The sequence below is a fragment of the Chrysochloris asiatica genome, unplaced genomic scaffold (genome assembly GCF_000296735.1).
Source record: "Chrysochloris asiatica unplaced genomic scaffold, ChrAsi1.0 scaffold00223, whole genome shotgun sequence".
Classification (NCBI taxonomy): Eukaryota; Metazoa; Chordata; class Mammalia; order Afrosoricida; family Chrysochloridae; genus Chrysochloris; species Chrysochloris asiatica.
The window spans coordinates 4991184-5006608 of record NW_006408741.1 but is presented as its reverse complement, the minus strand read 5'-3'; the positions used below and the strand labels follow the sequence as shown (position 1 = coordinate 5006608).

General features: G+C 54.6%; 1 protein-coding gene across 1 annotated transcript in view; it reads left to right on the top strand.

Annotated features, from left to right (window-relative positions):
- Nucleotides 1–15425, top strand: part of ESPN (espin) — a 38215-nt gene that overhangs the window by 14751 nt on the left and 8039 nt on the right. The window contains exons 3-8 of the mRNA XM_006873112.1: nucleotides 5541–5727; nucleotides 5864–6046; nucleotides 6191–6322; nucleotides 8652–8853; nucleotides 10281–10525; nucleotides 12994–13441. Coding sequence (XP_006873174.1) covers nucleotides 5541–5727; nucleotides 5864–6046; nucleotides 6191–6322; nucleotides 8652–8853; nucleotides 10281–10525; nucleotides 12994–13441 — 1397 coding nt within the window. The remainder of the gene's footprint in view (nucleotides 1–5540; nucleotides 5728–5863; nucleotides 6047–6190; nucleotides 6323–8651; nucleotides 8854–10280; nucleotides 10526–12993; nucleotides 13442–15425) is intronic.

Below are 15425 nucleotides of genomic sequence, written 5' to 3'. Positions count from 1 at the left end.
CCCGCGGAGCGGCTGGTAGTTTCGAACCGCTGACCTTAAGGTTCGCAGCCTGATTCGTAACCACTACGCTACCAGAGCTCCTTTGGGTTTTTAGCTGCTGATTATTTTGGAAGTAATCACCAAGTCTTTCTCCTGAGGCATCTCTGGGTAGATTTGAACCACCAACCTTTTGGTTAGTCACTGAGTATTAGCAGTTTGCACCACCCACAGATTCCTATTACTCCAGGTGTGGTGCCGTAGGATAAGCACTTGACCTCAAGGTCGGTTTGAACCACAAAGTTGGCAGTTCAAACTCACCAGCTGCTCCTTGGGAACCCTATACAGGGTCACTATGAGCTGGAACCACCTCGATGGTACTCCACAACAACAACTATTGTTATTAATTCATCTCTCCGGTGACTAGAGTTTTCTTTTTCATCCATATTGTTACCATTTTCCCCAGTGAGCATGAGATGCCCACCTTTCTTGTTTCCAGACCAAGGTTGAAGAGGATAACATAACCAGGCTGGATCCTACTTCACTACCAGTAGCGTAGCTGCCACATGTCCTGGAGCCTTCCAGCCTGGAGGTCGCGAGTTTAGGGGCAGAAATGCTAATAGTAATAGTGATGAGTCCAGCCCATTTATTACGGGCCAGAGGCTGTCCAGCTCTTCCCCCAGACTGACTCACTGGCCACACAGCACCCCTGGGCTAAGCAGGCTCTCTCCTGGGACTCAGCACTCCCTCCTCCTCAAAGCTCTCCCTTCACTTGGTTTCCAGAACGCCTCCTCTTTAGGTATCCTCCCACCTCTCCAACTACTGCTTCTCTGTCTCCTTTGCAAACCCTGCTCCTCTCTCTGGCCACTCTGTAATGGAGGCTCAGGCCTGGCTCCTGTTCTGGTGGTATCCACTCCCTCTACCCCACGGCGTTCAATGTCACTGCTGGGCTAACAACTCGCAATTCCATTCTTGGTCCCCCTGGTTTCATTCTTAACTGTTAACCTAAAGGTGTGTGGTTTGAACCATCCAACAGTGCCTTGGAAGCATGGCCTGGTGATCTGTTACAACAAAGATTACAGCCAATAAAGAAAGCCCATTGGAGCAGTTCCACTATGTAACATGTGGATCACCATGAGTTGGGATCAACTTGATAACAATGGGTTTGGTTTTTTTGGCTTGGTCTCATCCTCGAACCACTGTCTACCTGCCTGGCATCTTTCTCACATAGATGTCCAAAGGGCACACTTCCCCTAGCCCAAAGTCAAACTCTTAATATTCCACAGTAAGATCTTCCCATCACTGTAAGGAGCAACTCCAGTCTCCGGTTGTTCTGACATCCCATTCATTCACATGTCAACTAGAATCTGGCCACATTCCATCACTTCTGCCCCACTCTCCCTGAGGCCCCTGTTAATCTTCCCTGGGTTACTGCAGCCACCCCTGCCTGGTGTCCCTGCTATGTCTTTGCCCCTTTGCAGTTTATTCTCAACACAGCAGCAGCCAGTGGGACTGGAGTTTGAATCCATTTGCTCTGCTCAGAAGCCCTGTCCCTCCCCCATTTCAAGGTATAGGCAGGACCTCCAAGGGGCCCAGGGCCCTGCATGAGCAGCCCCCACTCCAGCCGCTGCACCGCTTTCTCTTCCGGATCCGAGAACGTGCTCGTACCTCGGGCCTTGGGACTTACTGTTCACTTTGCCAAGAATGCTCTCTACCCCCCACCCCCCCATTCCCGGGTCTTCCTTCCTCACTTCCTTTACCTACTACCCATTACTGTGGGGTCGATCCTGACTCCTGGTGAAAACACACGTGTCAGAGTAGAACTGTGCTCCATAGGACAGCATCACTGAGGCACCTCTGGGTGAATTTGAACCAGCTTGTTAACTGTTTATACTACCCAAGGTCTCCTGCCTCCATTTAAAGTTAGCTTGTTTCTCATCTTCACAGTAAGACCCTCCTTGAATCACCCCCAGCCTCTGGTGTCCCCTCCCTCCTGTCCTCACTTAAGTCCTCTCCATGCCACTCACATGATGCATTTCTTCCTTTCTTTTCTACTCTTATGCAGCTATTGATTCAATATTTCTTCAGTCCTGGATGTTTTGTTTTGTTTTTCCTTCATGGTCTGCTTCTTGAAGCTGGAGTCTCATCTCCTCTTTGCTGAGTGTTTTGTCCACAGTGCCTGGTCCAGAGCAGACGCTCAGTAAATATTTGTCAAGTGAATGGACCAGTGAACCCTAATTGCAAGCACAAAGAGGGCGTCCCTATCTCTAGAACCCATGCTCCATCCTGTTACTCCAGAGGACTAGCTGTGGACCAGCTTGGGGACAGAGACAGGCTGGGAATGCCAGCCAGTTCTGGCAGAAAGCTGTGACCACCACTGCCCCCTGCTGGCCCAGATCCTACCCAGTGCCAGCTCCTAGGACCCAAACAAGCTGGGCAACCCTGGATCACAGACACTGGCCTACTGGGTATAGGGAAAGTGGGCTTACTGTAAACACTGCCTTGAGTCTACATTAGGAGCCAGAGAGAGCCAGGGCCCTGGGTGGTGGCCCCCTCCAATCCCCAGGACCCTAGCTCTCACTATGCCTTGGTTACAGGGTGAATAATTTAGGCTTCTTAGTGTCCGTCATTAAATATTGAAGAGGCTGTTACCAACGCACCAGCAGAGGGTTTGTGTGCGGGGGCGATGTAGGCACTGGGGCATGGAGACCACTGGCCATGGGCCAGGGTGTTCCTGAGGAGAGGTGTGTGGGTGACTGCTTGGTCTGCTTTATGTACTTCTGGGGAGGGGAAAACACTCTGCTCTGGACAGTGATGGGGCAATGCAAGGCAGTCAGGCCTGGCCCCTACACTGCCCAGATGGGAGGAAGGGCCAGGCTCAGCGTCAGCCAAGCAAATGACAACTTTGTTGTCACATCAGGAAAGAAGAGAGCCAAGGGGACTCAGGGGTCAGGGTTGGAGAAACAAGAAGTCCCCTGGAGTGTAGGAGGGGAGAAGGAGAATTGTGGTAGAACAAGGAGCTCACACAGACAGGTCATGGGGTGAGTGACTTGGTGTGATGTTGATAAGCAGGGGAGCACTTGGTTGAGTGAGTATTGATGGATGAGGGGTTGGGAGAGTGGTTGATACCCTAGTTGGATCAATGGTGGGGGAAGGCAGGTAGGTGAGAAGATGTAAAGTCGAATGAAAAGTTGCCTTCCTGGGACAGAGAGGGCTGATTCAAGCACTAAAAGATGTACCCAATTTACAACCCCACCTTCCATGGCGTCTTTGATTTGATGCAATCACACACCTGCCCCCTCGGGATTTAGACCTAGATTATGGCTCCACCTAGTGTCCATCTGTGGTAATTGCACCCTGGGCAATCCATTCCTATTAAGCCTTGTATATGTTGTCCAGTTTGAAGCTTAAGAAAATGAAAACAAGTCCACGAGTGAAGTTGTCAAGGACTTCATTCTTCTTGGATCAACTATCAACACTCACGGAAGCAGCAGTCGAGAGATCAGACGACGTACTGCATTGGGCAAATCTGCTGCACAGGAACTTTTTAAAGTATTGAAGAGCAGAGATGTCAGCTTGAGGACTAAGGTGCGCCTGACCCAAGCCATAGTATTTTCAGTAACCTCATATGGATGCGAAAGCTGGACAGTGAGTAAGGAAGATCGTAGAAGAATTGATGCCTTTGAGTTGTGGTGTTGAAGGAGAATACTAAAAGTTCCATGGGCTGCCAAAAGAACCAATAGATCTGTTTTGGAAGAAGTGCAGCCAGTGTGCTCCTTGGAGGCCAGGAAGGCTAAGCTTCGTCTCTCATACTTTGGACATATTGTCCTGAGGGAACAGTCGCTGGAGAAGGATATCATGCTGGGTAAGATGGAGGGTCAGAGAAAAAGAGGAAGACCCCCAATGAGATGGAATCAGCCAGGTGGCATCATTGATGGCATCAAGTGTGGCGGCGGTAGTGAGGTTGGCCCAGGATCAGACATTGTTTCGTTCTGCTGTGCATGGGGTCGCTATGAGTTGGTTCTGACTCGATGGCACCTGACAACAACAACAACATGTTGTCCAGTTGGCTCTGACTCATTTACTACCCAATATAAATTTTCTTAGAGATGCTAGTAGGTTTGAACTACCAACTGGTTGCCTCAGTTAGCAGTCCAATGCTTATCCTACAGTGCCCTACCAGGGCTTTGTTGCTTTCATTGTTAGGTGCTGTTGAGTCAGTTCTGACTCATAGCAACTCTGTGCACAGGGAATGGAACACTGGCTGGTCCTGCACCAATCTCACAATTGTTGTTACACTTGAGTCCATTGCTGCTGCCACTGTGCCAGTCCAGCTCATTGTGTAGGTGGGTGTCTTTCTTTTCCACTGACCCTCCAGTTTACCAAGCATGATGTCCTTTTCAGGATGTGGTCACTCCTGATAACATGTCCAAAGCACAAGCAACAAAGTCTGGCCATCTGGATTCTAAAGAGCATTCTGGCTGTATTTCTTCCAACACAGATTTCTTTGTTGTTCTTCTGGAAGTCCTTGGTACTTTCAATATTCTCTTCCAACACCATAACTCAAAAGCATCAATTCTTCTAGGGTCTTCCTTATTCACGGTCCAGTTTCACATGCATATGAGGTTATTGAAAATACCCTGGCTTGGGTCAGATGCACCTTTGTCCTCAAACTGACATCTTTCTTCTTGAACACTTTAAAGAGGTCTGGTGCAGCAGATTTGCCTAATGCAATACGTCGTCTGATCTCTTCACTGCTGCTTCCATGAGTGTTGATAGTTGATCCAAGAAGAATGGTGTCCTTGGCAACTTCAATCTTTTCTCTATTTATCATAATCTATTTATCTCTATTTAGGGACTTTTGTTTCCTTTATATTGAGGTGTAACCCATACTGTAGGCTGTGGTCTTTGATCTTCATCAGTAAGTATTTTAAGTCCTCTTCACTGTCAGTAGGCAAGGTCACATCATCTGCATATGGCAGGTTGTCAAGGAGTCTTCTCCAATCCTGATGCCATGTTCTTCTTCATTGCACTGCCCTCCACAGCTAGTGCTCAGAAAATGGTAGCCTCCCCACGAGGCTGCCAGACTTACAAAATGAGATGCCAATTAAATTTTACTTTCAGATAAATAACAAATAGTGTGCCTCTGTGGGTTAATGTGCTGGACCGCAAGTTAGGTTTGAACCACAAGGTTGGTGGTTCAAGCTCACCAGCTGCTCCTTGGAAACCCTATACAGGGTCACTAAGAGTAGGAACTTAACAACATTAAATGTCCCAAATGTTCAGACTTGCCAATGACAGTGGGTCACTGAGAAGTTAGGGAGAGGTCAGGTCACCAGGGTCCTTGCAGACCTTGCTAAAAAAGGCAAATGACTCAGAAAGATTTGCATTTTAGAAAGGAAGGGACAAGACTGAGGAGTTCCCCTGGAGGAGGAGGGACGGTGACCAGGCCCTCTCCAACCCATGCATGCTGTCAGTCCTCCAGGGATCCCTAGAAGGGGCCGAGGGGTGTAGGGAGACTTGTGTGGGAGGAGCGGGAGTCGAGAGTTCACGTGTCTCTACAGGGGAGTGCATGTCCAAACCAAGAATGGTGCCACGCCCCTGTACCTGGCATGCCAGGAGGGCCACCTGGAGGTTACGCAGTACCTGGTGCAGGAGTGCGGCGCGGATCCGCACACGCGCGCTCAAGACGGCATGACCCCGCTGCACGCGGCGGCACAAATGGGTCACAGTCCCGTCATCGTGTGGCTGGTGAGCTCGGGAGACCGGGCGGGGAGGGGCGGGGCAGGGGCGGAGCCGGTCCGGGAAGGGGCAGGTCCAGGGGCGGGGCCAAGAAGGGACTGGGGCTCAGCCCCTGTCCCTCCTCCCCTCTCCTACTCTCGCTCAGGTGAGCTGCACAGACGTGAGCCTGTCCGAGCAGGACAAGGATGGCGCCACGGCCATGCACTTCGCGGCAAGCCGCGGCCACGCCAAAGTGCTCAGCTGGCTTCTTCTGCACGGTGGCGAGATCTCCCCCGATCTGTGGGGCGGGACCCCGTTGCACGATGCCGCCGAGAACGGGGAGCTGGAGGTTAGAACTGGGCGTGGGAGAAACGGGGTTGGATCTCAGGGTGGGCACGGGCGCCCTCTACTGGCGTCGCGTTCTCAGCATGGCCCTGTCCTGGCTTGGCGGTCCCGGGCTGAAGACTAGAGATCTCACTACGTGCCCCCACAGTGCTGCCAGATCCTGGTGGTGAACGGCGCGGAGCTAGATGTTCGCGACCGTGACGGGTACACGGCCGCCGACCTTTCGGACTACAACGGCCACAGCCACTGCACCCGCTACCTGCGCACGGTGGAAAACCTGGTACGTCCTAGGCGCTCACCCTGCCAACATCTCTTCCCCAGTGGTGGGGAGGAAGAGGAGACTCAAGGAAGTGAAACCCATTGCCCATGGTTACACAACTAACAAAATACCTTGACTACAACCCCAGCCCAGTTTAGTTTTGTAAACTTGGAGTCAAAATTTTGAGAAAGATCGATCCACATCTTGATAACCTGAGTTGGGCTGGAGAAGTCACCTGGCACTTACATACCAATGCGACAGCCTAGGTCCCTTTTCAGGTCCCTCATGGAGTGCCCCACTACTGACCCATACGGATTAGCTCATTTTACCCCAAAGCCACCCACCCTCTGAGGTGGGTAGTGTTACTAACTTCATTCTGCAGATGAGGAGATGAAGCCCCTTGACCAAAGTCACATCATTCTTAAGTGGTGCATCCTGGATAGGTCTCCAGTGCCTGACCAGGGCCATGTCTCAATCCCTACACTGTAGTTTGCTTATTTCATAGCTACTTTGTAACTGGAAACCCATGTTACTACTTGTAAATTGTTTTAGTGTGGTTAGACAGCAGGGAAGTCAGGGACCTGTGTGGCTGTTTCCAAGCCTATAGCTACTACCCCATCTGGTACAGTGTCTGTTTTGGGGCAGTAGGGGATTGAGTGTGGCCTCTCATAATCCTTTAAAAAAAAAAACTGGCCAGCTCTAGAGACAGCCTGGTTATGAGAGGGGCTGGGAAATCTAGTGTGGAAACAAAAAGATGGAATGGCTGTGCCCCATCTGTCAGCACATGGGAATGGCCCTGCTTCTGGGAACAGCAAGGTCCAGGGGTGAGAGACTGTTGTAAGACCCAAGGAAGAACTTCCATCCAGAAGGGTTGGCTCCAAAACAGTGGTTGACATGGGAGGCAGTAAGTGTCTCTTGATCAGGGTATCCAAGCAGGTGTAGACATTGAGAAGGGCATTTCTATACCAGAAGTGGCATATTTCAGCCAGTTCTGTTGCAGGGCATGGTGGCACCAGAGCCCCAGGGACTTCCAGCCCCTCCCAACAACCTTCACTGTGATGGCTCCTACTAGAATAACACCATAATCAGCAATCACTGAATTCACAATAAATAAATGAATAAAGGACATTTACTGAGTGCCATGACCTGACACTTCATTAAGTTTATAAATCATTTTCACAACCCACTGGGGCAGTTAGCATTATACCCATTCACAGATAGAGAAACTGAGGTACAGAAGGGATAAGTGACTTGCCCAAAGTTTAACAGCTAGTTAATGATGGAGGCGGAGTTCAAAGCCAATGCCTCAAGCTGGTCAGGACTGGGTGCCCCTGGTGCCCACAAAAAGAGCATCCACGGGTTGCCCCTCCACCATAGCCAAGGCACAGCTTTATGACTGTGCCTTGGCTATGGAGTAGACAGCAGGGCCTGGCCTCCATGAACTGGGTGGAGTTTGGGGTGGGGGCACTCTGGCCCACTCACCCAGGCGGACCCAGCTGCAGCAGTGACAGATCCAAGCCACCAAGGATTCTGGCCCAGAAAAAGCAAACACTCCCACAGAGCCCTTAATTACGAGGCCAATGAGCGTGGTGGCCACGCGGTTACCTGGTGCCGGGCCTGCTTCCCATTCCCAGGGGGCCTGTGACACTTCTCAGGCAGGGAGGGGGCGCAGGGCAAGGAAGAGCAGGCCTGGGCAGGAGACGGCAGAGAGCAGACTTGCAAGCAGCGGGGACGCCATGGGCAATGTAAGCAGGACCCCCACCCCCAGCCAGCCCCCACAATGAGAGGGACAGGCCTCCAGACAGGGGCACAGACACGTGGGGGGGGGCAGGCTTGGGCATAAATCAGCTGGGTCTCCTAGTCCCCCATCCTTTCCCTAAGGGCTCTACCAGGAGACACAGCTGGACTAGTATTGGGAGGTTGCCCCAGGTGGGAAGGAGACAGAAGAAATACTGGCCAGGCAATGGGGGGTCTGGGCTCCTTCATATTGTGGGGGCCCTGGACCCCTTTCGTAGCCTCAGCTACTGCAAGTATTCTCACTAGCTATAGCTCCGGAGCCTCTTCTCCACAGATACTCCAGAGCCAAGGCCCTCTGCCCTTTAAGGCCCAGCCCCATGTACCTTCCAACCCAGCAGTCTCTCAACCTTCTGAACAGGGAGAAGTCAGGACATGGGAGACTCCCGGGATGCTATGGCCAGGGAGTGGGGAGATATTGGGTTTGAATCAGCCTGAGAAGGAACTGGGAAACCTTCCAGTGATGAGGAAAGGAGCTCAGAGAGAGACGAGAAAGAAATGGTTCAAAGAGGTAACCCTACGCTCCCCTCTTCCTTCCCTGCACCCCTGACCCCAGAGTGTGGAGCACCGAGTGCTGTCCAGGGACCCATCCGCTGAGCTGGAGCCAAAGCAGCCCGACTCGGGCATGTCCTCACCCAATACCACCATGTCAGTCCAGCCGCTGAATTTCGACCTCAGCTCACCCAATAGTACCCTCTCCAACTACGATTCCTGCCCCTCCAGCCGCTGCAGCATAAAGGGTCGGCGCGCTTCCAGAGGTGAGTGGGCCAGCCTGGGAGGAGGAAGAGTAGCCTGAAGCTGGACCCCTGGGCACTGAGATCCAGCCCCTAGTTCACTGCTCATGCGACACCCAAGTCACCTGCTGCCTCAAACACTTGGGAGGGGATGCTCATGTTTGTTTGTACCCATTGCAAACACATGTGTGTGTTATACAACCACACATATCTCTTCCCCACAAAACCTCCCCTACCCTCCCACACACAATTCCATACCCTCACCCTCACATATACTAACGCAGACCATATACAAGTCCACTCACACTTGTATACACACGGATATACACATAGGAATTCACACCCAGTGTTTCAGTGTTCTGGGGCTGCCGTAACAGCTTGCCACAAAGCGGGTAGCTTTAAAGAACAGAAGTTTAGAAGTCCAAATCAAGGTTTCAGCCAAGTCTACCCCTTCTGCATGCCTGGAGAGAGGAGCTGTTCCCTGTCTCTCTCCTAGCTCTGGTGGCTCCAATCTATAGTTGCATTTGCCTTTGGTGTCTGTTTTCCCCCCTCAGAAGGGATTAGGATTCAGACCACCCCACTGTTCTCTGATTTAATTGGGTAACATCTTTAAAGGAAGACCTCATTTCCCCAAACAAGGACACATTCACAGGTACAGTGGCTAGGATTTCAATTGGTCTTTTTGGAGGGGGATGCAATTTAATCTGGGAGTGTGGTGGTTCCATATGTTTCCATATGAACAACCAAGTCCATGGTTCGAGTCAACCAGCTGCTCCACAAAAGAAAGATGAGGCTTTCTGCTCCCTTGTATATTGAAAGTCTGCATAGGATCGCTAGGGAAACCATATACAGGGTCACTATGATTCAGAAACCAATCAACAACACAATTCAATCCATTACACCCACACCTATGGAGCTATGCAGACAGATATATACAGACACCCACCCTTTCTCCTCATACTACAGATGTGCACATGCATACACACCTCATACCCACACACCAGCACAAACACACTCATTACTACAAAGAATCATGAGCAGAAGCCCCAGGCATTCATGCACACACGCACTGACCACACCCTGGGCATGGCAGACTGTCCATCTGCAATACCTGCTTCACACCACCAGATGGTGACCTTCAGAGGAGATACGGAAAGGGAGGCAGTTGAGGGGGTATGTATGAGGTCCGCAGCCATAGTCGGGTGTGGACTTCCCTACTCCTTGCCACCCAGAGCTGCCCGCAGGAACTGCTCCTCCCATCTCCTGCCACACAGGCACGCCCTGGAGACAAAGCTTTCTCCAGACCTGGGTGCTTGCTCTTCCCCCAAAGAGAACAGGGTTGAATCACTGCCAGTAGTGCTCCTGAGCCCACCTGACCCCTTTGCAGAATTGCTTTCAGGCAGTAAACAGTCTTGAATCCACCCTCTTTCCCTCTGTCCCTCGGTCCCCAGGGCTTCCTAGCACAAGAGCTGCAGACATACAGGCCTACATGGACATGCTGAATCCCGAGCTGGGCCTGCCTCAGGGCAAGATGGGGCAACCCACACCTCCACCACCACCCAGCTTCCCCCCACCGCCCCCACCTCCACCTGGCTACCCAGCCCCCAAGCCTCCGGTGGGGCTTCAAGCAGCTGACATCTATGTGCAGACAAAGAACAAACTGCGCCACGTGGAGACGGAAGCTCTCAAGAAGGAGGTACTGAGCCCTCACCCTGCCTCCCAGCAGTGGGACTGGACTTGAACTGATGGAGGGTGTGGACAGCGGAGGCCCAGAAACTGGTTCTGCTTGTGGGTACAGGACCTGTTCTAGAGGCTCACAGCAGCTTCTGGCCAGTCCCATGGGGTATTGCCCCTCACCAGGTTCAGGGCTGGGCAATGGAGACAGAGGATGAGTAAGACAAAGCCTCTGCCTTCACTGAAGAGTTGGGGGCAGTAGGTACATATGCAGGGGATTCAAAAGGTTCATGGACAAAAGGAATGAAAAGATATGGAATGTTTTCACTGAGGGCCTTGACAAGTGGCAATGCTGTCTTGGAGCTGGCAGAGAATGACAGCTGCCCACAGCCCTGGGCTTAGTGAGGAATGGCAGCAGTGGGTTTGAGGTGGGTAGAGAGTGAAAGAAAAAGTAGGGGATCCTGGCAGGACTTGGAACCCACTGGCATTGGGGCTGAGGGAAGGGAATGAAAGGTCAGTGCAGAGACAAGAGCCCTGAAGGAGAAGCAGGCTGTGAGAAGAAACTGAGTCCAGCGTGGGAACGTTGAGGGTGAGGTACCCAGTGGCCATGACCTAAAGGTTACAGCTGAGTTTCTGGGAGGGGAGAGAGGACAGAGGGCTGGTCTGGAATCCTAGACAGTGACCTAAAGTGAAACCTGGGGAGCCAGTCAAAGAGCCAGCCAACCTAGTCTGAGGTGTGGTGGGAGGGCAGCTTGCAGCCCGAAGGTGGCCAAGGTTGGAGTGAGGGCCTCTAGGGTCTTGCAGAGCCCTGGCCTTGCCATTCTCTTTCAAGCAGAAGGCTAACCACCTCACACAGGTGACTCAGGTGGGTGTGAGCTGCTAGGCCTCCACAAAGACATCACCCTCACCCCCAAGAGCAGACCTCAGACCAAGCTATCATTTTCATCTCCGCCATAGAGGAGGGGCCTGCCAGGGTATGGGGCGGCAGACTTTCCCGGGCTTGTGCGCCGGGGGCTCAAAGCTGGTGGACAGGTGGCCCAGTCAGCGCCCCCTTCCCTCCCCTGAGCCCTGGGCTGCACGGTTCCCGAAAGCCCTCCCTGGTGTGTGCATGCCGAGCCACAGGCCCCGGGGCCACTCCACAAAGGGCCTTCTGTGCACCCGGCGCGCCCTCCAGTCAGTGCCCAGGCCGCGAGCGGGACAGGGGTCGTAGAGTACATCCATGCCTTGGGGATGCAGGGGGCGACAGGGGTAGACTGGCCCAGAAAACAAATCTCGCGGTGTCGCGTTTCCTGCAACGTGAGCCCAGGCGGGCGGGGCTCTCGGAGGGTCGGGGCCACAGCGGGGACTCACAGGCTGGGGGTGGGGCAAAGGGACAGCCCCTGCCTGGTCACTCGCCCCAGGTCCAGCCGCCTCTTGTCTATTTCCCTGGCGCTGGGCTTAGCGGGAGACAACCGCGACGGGGCGGGCCACAGTACTGTCACCCGAGCCCACCTTGCTGCCTCTGAAACTCGAGGTGATGGTGTCACTTACGCGGATGGCAATGGTTTCCAGATGCAAGAGAGGAAGGGCGGGGGGCTCGACCCGCAGTCGGGGTCAAGGATGGGGGCTCCGTTGGCCAGTGCTTGGCCAGTCTTTGGTCTCAGGCCAGCGTAGGGGAGGAATGGGGAATGAGAGGCGGGTGCTTAGTGCCTACCAGAGGGAGAGTGGCGAGGGGTGAGGGAGGGCGAGGCCACTTCTGGCCCGCGGGGCTGGTGCAGGACAGTGGCCAGGTGTGATGCAGCAGTTGGGCCCCTGTGGCATCCCCAGTTGCTGGGGGGTTAGCCTGAGATTGGCGGGCCCTGGGTGATGTCAGGCCGACCAAGCCCATAGGGCGGCCGCTCGGGCGGGCTAGGGCTCGGCTGTAACCTGAGACGAGGGATCAGGTAGCACAGGTGTCGGATCCGTGCCGCCCCCGCTGCCAGGTGCAGAGCGGGGGCTACCGGCAGGCACAGTCGCAGGTAGGAGCAGCCCCAGCCCAGGGCTGGGCGACCCGGGGCCCTGAGGAAGCGGGAACCTAACCGGTGTTCGGGAGGTGCTTCTAGGGGTGGGACCCCGCAGGAGAAGGTTCATAGAAGTTTTCGGCCCTCCGCCCGGCTCTGGCTGCCGGGCGTGGATTGCGACTGAGGCCTTAGCGTCGACCCAGCACAGACTAGGAATTAGCTTTTCTCGGGCTCCCCCTACGTCTAGGCTGAGTCACCCCGCCCCTGGGCCCGCCCCTTCTAGCCTCCGTGGGGGCTCCTATGCCCCTTGGCCCATGCCCAGAACCTCTCCCTGTAGGGCCAGCAGAGGCTGTCCTGCGGTTGAGGGCCCCGTGTCCCTCATCCCATGCCTGCTCTAAGAACAGAAGGGCCTTGGAACGAGGCGCTCGGGAGGTGAAGAGCTGGGAGAGGGGCACAAAGGGCGACCGGGCGCAGGTGCCCAAAGCCCACCCTGCCCGCTGTTTTCCCGCAGCTGAGTTCCCGCGACGGCGACAACGGGCTGCGGAGGCAGGACTCCGGCCGCAAGCCCCGCGCCGTCAGCAAGCAGCCCAGCACGGGGGACTACTACCGCCAGCTGGGCCGCTGCCTCGGGGAGCCGCTGGCCGCGCTCCCGGGCATGGCGCACAGCGAGGAGGTGCGTGCTCGCCAGCCCGCGCCCGCCGACCGCCCGGGGCCCGGCCAAGCCGCCCGACGCTTACTCGCCGGCCCCTCCGCTCCCCCGCAGGCGGCGCTACTCTCCGGGAACCACTTGCATAACGGCTGCATCGCCGACCCCAAGGCGTCCAGGGAGTTGCCCCCGCCGCCACCGCCACCTCCACCCCTGCCCGAGGCCCTGAGCTCGCCGCCTCCAGCGCCTCCTCTGCCCTTTGAGGGCGTGGGTCCCGCCTGCGGACAACGCCGCTCCTCCTCATCCACTGGCAGTGAGTGGGGAGGGCAGGAGCCCGTGGGGCGGTGCCAGCCCTGGAGGGGGAGGGAGATGTAGACACCGCTCTTCCCCATCCCCTAGCTGCAACTGCCCTAGTCCTCTCCTCCTTCTTCCCGATGCCCCACCCCTTTGGGGACTTGACCCCAACCAACCAAGAAAAGTTCTGAGTTACTCTAGGGCTGTGTGGCTTGGGGCAAGTTCCCAACCCTCTCTGGACCAGCCTGTAGGGAGTGCCCTCCAACTCTTGAGGCTGGTGTTTCTGATGAGCTGGTGCTGGAAGGAAGCCCTTAGAAGTGAAAGTAGCTTCATGGGGTAGGACTGCTGGTCCCCTCCTTCCTGCTCCAGCTAACCTGAATCTCCCTTCCACTTTTGATTTCTTTCTCTGCTTTTCCAAGCTAGGACAGACCTAAGCCATTCTCATATGTATTAGGAACTCTTCAGAGCCACAGCCCCCTCCCCAGTGGTCCTGGGACAGTCAGAGCCTAGATTTGAGAAGAAGGCCAGTGGTCGGTCCTCTTTGAATCCTTTTAAGAGCTAGACTGGTAGTCAGAACACCAGGTCTTTTCTGTAAGTATCCTGCCTACCAGGGTTTCTGGAAGGCCCAGGAGTTGATTGGTTGAGAGCACTTTGTAAACACTGCAGCTTCCTCACTCCGGCCACTCTGAACAGGGACCACATTTTGCATCATTGCAAAGCTTTGTCTTCCTAGTCAGGATTTCAAAGCCTCAGAATAGAACCATGTACGTCCCGGTCCCTGGGGTTCCTATGGAGCCCAGTCCCTGTAGATCTGAGCCCTGAGAGCATGTATTCAGTCAGCTGAACCTCCAGAAAGGCCTGCAGTCCGTGTCCGGTTGGGGGCGGAGGGGAGTGAGCTGCTTCTGCTTCCCTCTGTGCCCTGCAGCCTGGCAGAAGCTGAAAAGAGAAGAAAATCGGCTCTGGGTTTCTCCAGACATCCCTTCCAGCAGAGCTTGGGTACACTAACCCAGCCTTACACCAAAACTGAAGTCCTGGTGTGGGGAATTGGGCAGATCCTCCCCCCTTACTCCCCACCCCTGTGGAGCCTCCAGGAGGCTGGGCCAGGGTCTGATGGGTCAGAAACCTCCTCCTCTCCCCATTCCTACCCTCCCTGGAACTTGGCCCTCTCTCACTGTCCATGCCTCCCCTCAGCCCTTTCTCCCTCCTAACTTCACTGTCACCTCTCTTCTCTCCTTCCTAGAAGTGAGAGTCCTGAGACACAGGAAGAGTGAGTAGCTCCATGGGCCTTTGGGCTGAGGTGTGGGGGCAGGGGACGGGAGCATTCCCAGAAGAATCAAGGCAAAAGGGCTGGGCTTCTAGCAAAGGGCAGGACCAGAGACCAGTGGGCAGGGGTCACTCTCATACCCCACCACACCCATGTGTATGCACACTCATCTGCTCCCCCATGCAGGCTGTATGCTTCTTGGGTTTGCCTAAGGAAATGATCCAGCACCAGTGGCCACCACCTGCTGCTGCCTTTCCCTTCCCTGCAGTCCTCAGACCCCAAATCCAGGAGGGTTGGCCTTTTTGTTCCTCCACCTAGACGTGGCACCTTCCTTGAGGCTCTCAACACAATTCTCCCCAAATACCCCCAGTCACCTCCGCTGGTGGAGTGGGGAAAATGCAAACTCCGAGCCAGGTATTTGCATGTTATCTGGAGGTCCTTCTTCCTAGCTGCCCTGTCACATATCTTTAGTAAGAGAGCCACTTTCCAGGGTTCCCCAGAGCCGGCAGCGCTTTGTCATAACTGTGCTCAAAGCTTGCAACCCATGTGTCTGCACCCATCTGTGTGTAGGTGTGTTTTGGGGGGGGCAGGCTGAAGGCTAGTACTCCAGGTTCCTGCGTCTTCCAGTCATGGAGGCCCCAGGCAACTCAGTCCAAGGGTCGCTGCTGGGCTTTGCTGATGCAGGGCCGAAAGGAGACTCCACCCTGGCCAGGCAGAACCTGGGAGCCCTGGACAAAGG